Raw genomic sequence first — 12,168 nt, 5'->3', positions numbered from 1 at the left:
GTATGTATGACTCATGGGTTGAGAGTGCCTGAGATTGGCGGAAATGTGTCCATAGTGCCATTGTACAAAGTCAAAGGGGATAAGAGTGAGTGCTCAAATTACAGAGGTATAAGTTTGTTGAGTATTCCTGGTAAATTATATGGGAGGGTATTGATTGAGAGGGTGAAGGCATGTACAGAGCATCAGATTGGGGAAGAGCAGTGTGGTTTCAGAAGTGGTAGAGGATGTGTGGATCAGGTGTTTGCTTTGAAGAATGTATGTGAGAAATACTTAGAAAAGCAAATGGATTTGTATGTAGCATTTATGGATCTGGAGAAGGCATATGATAGAGTTGATAGAGACGCTCTGTGGAAGGTATTAAAAATATATGGTGTGGGAGGCAAGTTGTTAGAAGCAGTGAAAAGTTTTTATCGAGGATGTAAGGCATGTGTACGTGTAGGAAGAGAGGAAAGTGATTGGTTCTCAGTGAATGTAGGTTTGTGGCAGGGGTGTGTGATGTCTCCATGGTTGTTTAATATGTTTATGGATGGGGTTGTTAGGGAGGTAAATGCAAGAGTTTTGGAAAGAGGGGCAAGTATGAAGTCTGTTGGGGATGAGAGAGCTTGGGAAGTGAGTCAGTTGTTGTTCGCTGATGATACAGCGCTGGTGGCTGATTCATGTGAGAAACTGCAGAAGCTGGTGACTGAGTTTGGTAAAGTGTGTGAAAGAAAGTTAAGAGTAAATGTGAATAAGAGCAAGGTTATTAGGTACAGTAGGGTTGAGGGTCAAGTCAATTGGGAGGGAAGTTTGAATGGAGAAAAACTGGAGGAAGTAAAGTGTTTTAGATATCTGGGAGTGGATCTGGCAGTGGATGGAACCATGGAAGCAGAAGTGAATCATAGGGTGGGGGAGGGGGCGAAAATCCTGGGAGCCTTGAAGAATGTGTGGAAGTCGAGAACATTATCTCGGAAAGCAAAAATGGGTATGTTTGAAGGAATAGTGGTTCCAACAATGTTGTATGGTTGCGAGGCGTGGGCTATGGATAGAGTTGTGCGCAGGAGGATGGATGTGCTGGAAATGAGATGTTTGAGGACAATGTGTGGTGTGAGGTGGTTTGATCAAGTAAGTAACGTAAGGGTAAGAGAGATGTGTGGAAATAAAAGAGCGTGGTTGAGAGAGCAGAAGAGGGTGTTTTGAAATGGTTTGGGCACATGGAGAGAATGAGTGAGGAAAGATTGACCAAGAGGATATATGTGTCGGAGGTGGAGGGAACGAGAAGTGGGAGACCAAATTGGAGGTGGAAAGATGGAGTGAAAAAGATTTTGTGTGATCGGGGCCTGAACATGCAGGAGGGTGAAAGGAGGGCAAGGATTAGAGTGAATTGGATCGATGTGGTATACCGGGGTTGACGTGCTGTCAGTGGATTGAATCAGGGCATGTGAAGCGTCTGGGGTAAACCATGGAAAGCTGTGTAGGTATGTATATTTGCGTGTGTGGACGTATGTATATACATGTGTATGGGGGTGGGTTGGGCCATTTCTTTCGTCTGTTTCCTTGCGCTACCTCGCAAACGTGGGAGACAGCGACAAAGCAAAAAAAAAAAAAAAAAAAAAAAAAAAAAATATATACATACACGCCCATACACGTACATATACATATCAACATATACATACATACACATACACAGCCATATACATATATACACATGTACATATACTCGCTCCCCTTCATTCACTCTCTGCACCACCTCTCTGCGCCATCCCACCCTAAAGGTTCTGATCACTCAAAATCTTTTTCACTCCATCCTTCCACCTCCACTTTGGTATCCCGCTTCTCCTTGTTCCCTCCACCTATGACGCATATATCCCTCCATCTCTGACGCATATATCCCTCCACCTCTAACGCATATATCCTTTTTGTCAACATTTCCTCATTCATTCTCTCCATGTGTCCAAACCATTTCAGCACAACCTCTTCTGCTCTCTCAACCATACTCTTTTTATTACCACATATCTCTCTTACCCTTTCAATACTTACTCGATCAAACCACCACACACCACATGTTGTCCTCAAACATTTCATGGATGAATATCTTTTAAGATGGTGTGGGGTGGTCATGCAGAATATATGGCAGATCATGGGCTGGTCAAAAAGAGAGGAGGTATACTCAAGAAGAAATGGCTGTACATAATGAGAGAACTGATTAAGATTAGCGATTTTTCAGCTGAAGACGCTTCAGCACTGATTAGGGATAAAATGCATTTGAAGCATTTTATGGATGGAAACAGTATGAAAAGAGAAATTGGTATCTCATATCATCTTCGTGTGTAAAGTGAAAGTGAAAAAATCTAAGAATCACATTAATGTCCATCTTTCACTTCAGAATGCTGGGCAAGGGTTAAGGATGTGTGTAAGTGATGTTTGGAAGCTGCAAGTACCTAATCCACCGTATCAAACTGGAAATGGAGCAGAGATATCATATCACACACAGTAACTCACCTTGTACTTCTTCTTGATTCTGATCAAATTTGGAAGGTCACATATAGTGCCTTCCATTGAGTATATTCCCTCTACTACAATCATGGCTTTCTTCCAAGGGCGGCGGGTCCTTGGGTGACCATGAATTAATGCATCACGCAGCTTTTTTTCTAAGTCTCGAAAATCATTGTGCCGAAAAACCTGAAAAAAATTTGCTTGTTAAAACTTTGACTTGTTAATCAATTCAAGAGTATTTCTTAGTTATGCAGCATAAGATGCACATGTACAATTAATATCTTTTTTTTTTTTTTTTTTTGCCGGTCTCCCGCATTTGCGAGGTAGCGCAAGGAAACAGACGAAAGAAATGGCCCAACCCACCCCCATACACATGTATATACATACGTCCACACACGCAAATATACATACCTACACAGCTTTCCATGGTTTACCCCAGATGCTTCACATGCCCTGATTCAATCCACTGACAGCACGTCAACCCCAGTATACCACATCGATCCAATTCACTCTATTGGTCAATCTTTCCTCACTCATTCTCTCCATGTGACCAAACCATTTCAAAACACCCTCTTCTGCTCTATCAACCACACTCTTTTTATTTCCACACATCTCTCTTACCCTTACGTTACTTACTCAATCAAACCACCTCACACCACACATTGTCCTCAAACATCTCATTTCCAGCACATCCATCCTCCTGCGCACAACTCTATCCATAGTCCACGCCTCGCAACCATACAACATTGTTGGAACCACTATTCCTTCAAACATACCCATTTTTGCTTTCCGAGATAATGTTCTCGACTTCCACACATTCTTCAAGGCTCCCAGAATTTTCGCCCCCTCCCCCACCCTATGATCCATTTCCGCTTCCATGGTTCCATCCGCTGCCAGATCCACTCCCAGATATCTAAAACACTTCACTTCCTCCAGTTTTTCTCCATTCAAACTCACCTCCCAATTGACTTGACCCTCAACCCTACTGTACCTAATAACCTTGCTCTTATTCACATTTACTCTTAACTTTCTTCTTTCACACACTTTACCAAACTCAGTCACCAGCTTCTGCAGTTTCTCACATGAATCAGCCACCAGCGCTGTATCATCAGCGAACAACAACTGACTCACTTCCCAAGCTCTCTCATCCCCAACAGACTTCATACTTGCCCCTCTTTCCAAAACTCTTGCATTCACCTCCCTAACAACCCCATCCATAAACAAATTAAACAACCATGGAGACATCACACACCCCTGCCGCAAACCTACATTCACTGAGAACCAATCACTTTCCTCTCTTCCTACACGTACACATGCCTTACATCCTCGATAAAAACTTTTCACTGCTTCTAACAACTTGCCTCCCACACCATATATTCTTAATACCTTCCACAGAGCATCTCTATCAACTCTATCATATGCCTTCTCCAGATCCATAAATGCTACATACAAATCCATTTGCTTTTCTAAGTATTTCTCACATACATTCTTCAAAGCAAACACCTGATCCACACATCCTCTACCACTTCTGAAACCACACTGCTCTTCCCCAATCTGATGCTCTGTACATGCCTTCACCCTCTCAATCAATACCCTCCCATATAAATTACCAGGAATACTCAACAAACTTATACCTCTGTAATTTGAGCACTCACTCTTATCCCCTTTGCCTTTGTACAATGGCACTATGCACGCATTCCGCCAATCCTCAGGCACCTCACCATGAGTCATACATACATTAAATAACCTTACCAACCAGTCAACAATACAGTCACCCCCTTTTTTAATAAATTCCACTGCAATACCAACCAAACCTGCTGCCTTGCCGGCTTTCATCTTCCGCAAAGCTTTTACTACCTCTTCTCTGTTTACCAAATCATTTTCCCTAACCCTCGCACTTTGCACACCACCTCGACCAAAACACCCTATATCTGCCACTCTATCATCAAACACATTCAACAAACCTTCAAAATACTCACTCCATCTCCTTCTCACATCACCACTACTTGTTATCACCTCCCCATTTGCGCCCTTCACTGAAGTTCCCATTTGCTCCCTTGTCTTACGCACTTTATTTACCTCCTTCCAGAACATCTTTTTATTCTCCCTAAAATTTAATGATACTCTCTCACCCCAACTCTCATTTGCCCTTTTTTTCACCTCTTGCACCTTTCTCTTGACCTCGCAAACGCGGGAGACAGCGACAAAGAAAAAAAAAAAAATATATATATATATATATAATATATATATATATATATATATATATATATATATATATATATATATATATATATATCTTTCAAACTATTTGCCATTTCCCGCATTAGCGAGGTAGCGTTAAGAACAGAGGACTGGGCCTTTGAGGGAATATCCTCACCTGGCCCCCTTCTCTGTTCCTTCTTTTGGAAAATTTAAAAAAAAAAAAACGAGAGGGGAGGATTTCCAGCCCCACGCTCCCTCCCCTTTTAATCGCCTTCTACGAGACGCAGGGAATACGTGGGAAGTATTCTTTCTCCCCTATCCCCAGGGATAATATATATATATATATATTTTTTTTCTTTGTCGCTGTCTCCCGCGTTTGCGAGATAGCGCAAGGAAACAGACGAAAGAAATGGCCCAACCCACCCCCATACACAATGTACACACACACACGCCCACACACGCAAATATACATACCCATACATCTCAATGTACACATATATATACACACACAGACACATACATATATACCCATGCACACAGTTCACACTGTCTGCCCCTATTCATTCCCATCGCCACCTCGCCACACATGGAATACCATCCCCCTCCCCCCTCATGTGTGCGAGGTAGCACTAGAAAAAAGACAACAAAGGCCACATTCGTTCACACTCAGTCTCCAGCTGTCACGCAATAATGCCCGAAACCACAGCTCCCTTTCCACATCCAGGCCCCACACAACTTTCTATGGTTTACCCCAGACGCTTCACATGCCCTGATTCAATCCACTGACAGCACGTCAACCCCGGTATACCACATCGATCCAATTCACTCTATTCCTTGCCCTCCTTTCACCCTCCTGCATGTTCAGGCCCCGATCACACAAAATCTTTTTCACTTCATCTTTCCACCTCCAATTTGGTCTCCCACTTCTCGTTCCCTCCACCTCCGACACATATATCTTCTTGGTCAATCTTTCCTCACTCATTCTCTCCATGTGCCCAAACCATTTCAAAACACCCTCTTCTGCTCTCTCAACCACGCTCTTTTTATTTCCACACATCTCTCTTACCCTTACGTTACTTACTCGATCAAACCACCTCACACCACACATTGTCCTCAAACATCTCATTTCCAGCACATCCACCCTCCTGCGCACAACTCTATCCATATCCCACGCCTCGCAACCATACAACATTGTTGGAACCACTATTCCTTCAAACATACCCATTTTTGCTTTCCGGGATAATGTTCTCGACTTCCACACATTCTTCAAGGCTCCCACGATTTTCGCCCCCTCCCCCACCCTATGATTCACTTCCGCTTCCAAGGCTCCATCTGCTGCCAGATCCACTCCCAGATATCTAAAACACTTTACTTCCTCCAGTTTTTCTCCATTCAAACTTACCTCCCAATTGACTTGACCCTCAACCCTACTGTACCTAATATCCTTGCTCTTATTCACATTTACTCTTAACTTTCTTCTTTCACACACTTTACCAAACTCAGTCACCAGCTTCTGCAGTTTCTCACATGAATCAGCCACCAGCACTGTATCATCAGTGAACAACAACTGACTCACTTCCCAAGCTCTCTCATCCACAACAGACTTCATACTTGCCCCTCTTTCCAAAACTCTTGCATTCACCTCCCTAACAACCCCATCCATAAACAAATTAAACAACCATGGAGACATCACACACCCCTGCCGCAAACCTACATTCACTGAGAACCAATCACTTTCCTCTCTTCCTACACATACACATGCCTTACATCCTCGATAAAAACTTTTCACTGCTTCTAACAACTTGCCTCCCACACCATATATTCTTAATACCTTCCACACAGCATCTCTATCAACTCTATCATATGCCTTCTCCAGATACATAAATGCTACATACAAAACCATTTGCTTTTCTAAGTATTTCTCACATACATTCTTCAAAGCAAACACCTGATCCACAAATCCTCTACCACTTCTGAAACCACACTGCTCTTCCCCAATCTGATGCTCTGTACATGCCTTCACCCTCTCAATCAATACCCTCCCATATACTTTGCCAGGAATACTCAACAAACTTATACCTCTGTAATTTGAGGACTCACTCTTATCCCCTTTGCCTTTGTACAAAGGCACTATGCACGCATTCCGCCAATCCTCAGGCACCTCACCATGAGTCATACATACATTAAATAACCTTACCCACCAGTCAATAATACAGTCACCACCTTTTTTAATAAATTCCACTGCAATACCATCCAAACCTGCTGCCTTGCCGGCTTTCATCTTCCGCAAAGCTTTTACTACCTCTTCTCTGTTTACCAAATCATTTTCCCTAACCCTCTCACTTTGCACACCACCTCGACCAAAACACCCTATATCTGCCACTCTATCAGTGCCTTGATTCAATCCACTGACAGCATATATATATATATATATATATATATATATATATATATATATATATATATATATATATATATATATGTGCTGAGAGGTGCAACTGGAGGGATGTCTGATCATTATCTTGTGGAGGCTAAGGTGAAGATTTGTATGGGTTTCCAGAAAAGAAGAGTGAATGTTGGGGTGAAGAGGGTGGTGAGAGTAAGTGAGCTTGGGAAGGAGACTTGTGTGAGGAAGTACCAGGAGAGACTGAGTACAGAATGGAAAAAGGTGAGAACAATGGAAGTAAGGGGAGTGGGGGAGGAATGGGATGTATTTAGGGAATCAGTGATGGATTGCGCAAAAGATGCTTGTGGCATGAGAAGAGTGGGAGGTGGGTTGATTAGAAAGGGTAGTGAGTGGTGAGATGAAGAAGTAAGAGTATTAGTGAAATAGAAGAGAGAGGCATTTGGACGATTTTTGCAGGGAAAAAATTAAAATGAGTGGGAGACGTATAAAAGAAAGAGACAGGAGGTCAAGAGAAAGGTGCAAGAGGTGAAAAAAGGGCAAATGAGAGTTGGGGTGAGAGAGTATCATTAAATTTTAGGGAGAATAAAAAGATGTTCTGGAAGGAGGTAAATAAAGTGCGTAAGACAAGGGAGCAAATGGGAACTTCAGTGAAGGGCGCAAATGGGGAGGTGATAACAAGTAGTGGTGATGTGAGAAGATGGAGTGAGTATTTTGAAGGTTTGTTGAATGTGTTTGATGATAGAGTGGCAGATATAGGGTGTTTTGGTCGAGGTGGTGTGCAAAGTGCGAGGTTAGGGAAAATGATTTGGTAAACAGAGAAGAGGTAGTAAAAGCTTTGCGGAAGATGAAAGCCGGCAAGGCAGCAGGTTTGGATGGTATTGCAGTGGAATTTATTAAAAAAGGGGGTGACTGTATTGTTGACTGGTTAGTAAGGTTATTTAATGTATGTATGACTCATGGTGAGGTGCCTGAGGATTGGCGGAATGTGTGCATAGTGCCATTGTACAAAGGCAAAGGGGATAAGAGTGAGTGCTCAAATTACAGAGGTATAAGTTTGTTGAGTATTCCTGGCAAATTATATGGGAGGGTATTGGTTGAGAGGGTGAAGGCATGTACAGAGAATCAGATTGGGGAAAAGCAGTGTGGTTTCAGAAGTGGTAGAGGATGTGTGGATCAGGTGTTTGCTTTGAAGAATGTATGTGAGAAATACTTAGAAAAGCAAATGGATTTGTATGTAGCATTTATGGATCTGGAGAAGGCATATGATAGAGTTGATAGAGATGCTCTGTGGAAGGTATTAAGAATATATGGTGTGGGAGGCAAGTTTTTAAGAGCAGTGAAAAGTTTTTATCGAGGATGTAAGGCATGTGTACGTGTAGGAAGAGAGGAAAGTGATTGGTTCCCAGTGAATGTAGGTTTGCGGCAGGGGTGTGTGATGTCTCCATGGTTGTTTAATTTGTTTATGGATGGGGTTGTTAGGGAGGTGAATGCAAGAGTTTTGGAAAGAGGGGCAAGTATGAAGTCTGTTGGGGATGAGAGAGCTTGGGAAGTGAGTCAGTTGTTGTTCGCTGATGATACAGCGCTGGTGGCTGATTCATGTGAGAAACTGCAGAAGCTGGTGAATGAGTTTGGTAAAGTGTGTTAAAGAAGAAAGTTAAGAGTAAATGTGAATAAGAGCAAGGTTATTAGGTACAGTAGGGTTGAGGGTCAATTCAATTGGGAGGTGAGTTTGAATGGAGAAAAACTGGAGGAAGTGAAGTGTTTTAGATATCTGGGAGTGGATCTGGCAGCGGATGGAACCATGGAAGTGGAAGTGGATCATAGGGTGGGGGAGGGGGCGAAAATTCTGGGAGCCTTGAAGAATGTGTGGAAGTCGAGAACATTATCTCGGAAAGCAAAAATGGGTATGTTTGAAGGAACAGTGGTTCCAACAATGTTGTATGGTTGCGAGGCGTGGACTATGGATAGAGTTGTGCGCAGGAGGATGGATGTGCTGGAAATGAGATGTTTGAGGACAATGTGTGGTGTGAGGTGGTCTGATCGAGTAAGTAACGTAAGGGTAAGAGAGATGTGTGGAAATAAAAAGAGCGTGGTTGAGAGAGCAGAAGAGGGTGTTTTGAAATGGTTTGGTCACATGGAAAGAATGAGTGAGGAAAGATTGACCAAGAGGATATATGTGTCGGAGGTGGAGGGAACGAGGAGAAGAGGGAGACCAAATTGGAGGTGGAAAGATGGAGTGAAAAAGATTTTGTGTGATTGGGGCCTGAACATGCAGGAGGGTGAAAGGAGGGCAAGGAATAGAGTGAATTGGAGCGATGTGGTATACCGGGGTTGACGTGCTGTCAGTGGATTGAATCAAGGCATGTGAAGCGTCTGGGGTAAACCATGGAAAGCTGTGTAGGTATGTATATTTGCGTGTGTGGACGTATGTATATACATGTGTATGGGGGTGGGTTGGGCCATTTCTTTCGTCTGTTTCCTTGCGCTACCTCGCAAACGCGGGAGACAGCGACAAAGCAAAAAAAAAAAAAAGAAAAAAAAATATATATATATATATATATATATATATATATATATATATATATTACATACATGTATATATGTTATATATATCCCTGGGGATAGGGGAGAAAGAATACTTCCCACGTATTCCCTGCGTGTCGTAGAAGGCGACTAAAAGGGGAGGGAGCGGGGGGCTGGAAATCCTCCCCTCTCAATTTTTTTTAATTTTCCAAAAGAAGGAACAGAGAAGGGGGCCAGGTGAGGATATTCCCTCAGTGACCCAGTTCTCTGTTCTTAACGCTACCTCGCTAACGCGGGAAATGACGAATAGTTTGAAAAAAAAAAAAAAAATATATATATATAGGATTAAGAATACTTCCCACGTATTCCCTGCGTGTTGTAGAAGGTGACTAAAAGGGGAGGGAGTGGGGGGCTGGAAATCCTCCCCTCTTGTTTTTTTTTTAATTTTCCAAAAGAATGAACAGAGTGGGGCTAGGTGAGGATATTCCAAAAAAGGCCCAGTCCTCTGTTCTTAATGCTACCTCGCTAACGCGGGAAATGGCGAATAGTTTAAAAGAAAAAAAAAGAATATATATATGTATATATATATATATATATCTCCCACGTTAGCGAGGTAGCATTAAGAACAGAGGATCGAGCCTCCAAGGGAAATCCCCACTAGGTCCCCCTCTCTGTTCCTTCCCTTGGAAAACTAAAAAAACGAGAGGGGAGGACCTCCAGCCCCCCCGCTCCTGCCCCCCCTTTTATAATAAAGTAAAGGCATGAAAACACAAATGATAAAAGGGTGACAGCTCACATGTTACATATCTAGCACCTCTTAGTATCCTGTCTTAACTGCCCCCTGTTAGTGAAGCTCTCCAAACTTCTACACATTTAAAAGGATGTTAGTGCCTTACTCATAATCTTATGTGTTTTTTTACTAGGGAAAGGGAATCAGCCCCATAGTTTGCCCCAAGTTTTATAATTTCACTGTCTATTCACACATATGTCATATTCTCTGAAAAAAAAAAAAAAAGCCTCACTACATCTGATAGCACCTTCAACACAACATCTCTTTACTGTTTCCAAATGCATAAATGACACATACCACTCCTGTTCTCTAAGCATTTCTCACACACATTCTTCATAGCATATTCTAACTCCATAATTCCTCATCAACTCCTGATACCACAACGGTCTTCCTACATTATGATGCTTTGTACATGCCACAACTCTCACTCACAGCAATTCCATAAACTTTCTAAATAAACTCAATAAACTGTAATTCCAAAACTCATCTTTGTTCCCCTTGCCTTTTTTAATGGCACCAAATAGGCTACCACATTTCTTCTCTTCACCACACCACTTGCCAAACTCTTTGTTACTACCCATACTTTCATAGCTGATTATAAAAGGGTATAATAAATGCATTCTGCTATTCCTCAAGTACTTCGTAAAGGACTATACAAACATCAAATAGCATGACTAACCAATCAACAACAAACTTTTACGAAAATCAAGATATATCATCCATACCAGCCACCCTGACTCATTTCATCTTACCTAAGATTCTGCCATGCATTATGAATATCTTATTCTGCATGTCACCTTGTCCTACTACATCACATCTATCTTCCTGTCATGTGATGAATTCCATAGTCTGGCAAAATACTCACCTAATCTCTTCTCCACCTCTTCCTTCCCCGTTACCACTTCCCTATCTGCTCTCCTCACAATCATTCTCAATGGTTTTCTTTTTGTCTTAAAAGCACTTCCCTTCTAGTTTTCTTTTTGTCCTAAAAACATTTCCCTTCTTCCAAAACATTTTCTTATTCTGAAGTTCTGAAGTTCATCAACACTCTTTCACTTCAACTCCATTATTATTCTTTTTTTCTGCTCTCATAACTTGCTCTTGAACTCCTGCCTCTTTTTCTTGTACTCCTCCTCACTGCTTGAACTCCTTCACTTTAAATACCATCAATACATCTCCCTTTTCTTTTTCAGCAGTGATCAGATTTTCTCATTCCACCATTCACTACCCTTTCTCATTCCTCCACATCTCACTCTCCACTTCTTTTTTTTAAGGCTCCAGTCATGGACAAAAGTCCACATCAAGGACAGGCCTTAATTGAAATCTAGAGAGAATGACGAAAGGGAAAAAGAAAAGGCGAAGGAAAGCATTAAAGAATTCTGGAGGAAATGAAAAACTTGTCTCTTAAACTTAGCCAGGTCATAGTTATCAGAAAAGACATGAGAAGGTAGAGAATTCCAAAGCTTCGACGTGTAAGGAAAGAAGCAGTTAACAAAATGGCCTACCCTTGAGATGATGATGGCCACACAGTAATCACATGACGCAGCAGTTTGCTGAGTACTGGGTGGTCTACATACGGTGGGAGCACACAAGCAGCCAGCTCTCGAGAGCAAAAACCAAAGTAATACCAATGAAAAAAGAACCAACATTGTGGCAAAGGACAAGAGGGGCCAAGTTGGAAGTTAACTGGGACAGTTTATAAGTTGGACGGCTTTCGACTCAACTCTGTCAAGTAAGGATGCACAGATAGAACCAACCCAGATGTGAGGGCAGT

At 42.1% G+C, this 12,168-nt stretch overlaps 1 protein-coding gene across 1 annotated transcript in view; it reads right to left on the bottom strand.

The window, feature by feature from the left end:
• Window positions 1-12,168, bottom strand: part of lace (serine palmitoyltransferase long chain base subunit) — a 143,878-nt gene that overhangs the window by 87,728 nt on the left and 43,982 nt on the right. The window contains exon 6 of the mRNA XM_071664180.1: window positions 2,479-2,658. Coding sequence (XP_071520281.1) covers window positions 2,479-2,658 — 180 coding nt within the window. The remainder of the gene's footprint in view (window positions 1-2,478; window positions 2,659-12,168) is intronic.

This window comes from Panulirus ornatus, chromosome 8, assembly GCF_036320965.1.
Source record: "Panulirus ornatus isolate Po-2019 chromosome 8, ASM3632096v1, whole genome shotgun sequence".
Lineage (NCBI taxonomy): Eukaryota > Metazoa > Arthropoda > Malacostraca > Decapoda > Palinuridae > Panulirus > Panulirus ornatus.
The sequence above is the reverse complement of the archived record's forward strand: the minus strand, read 5'-3'. Positions and strand labels throughout refer to the sequence as shown.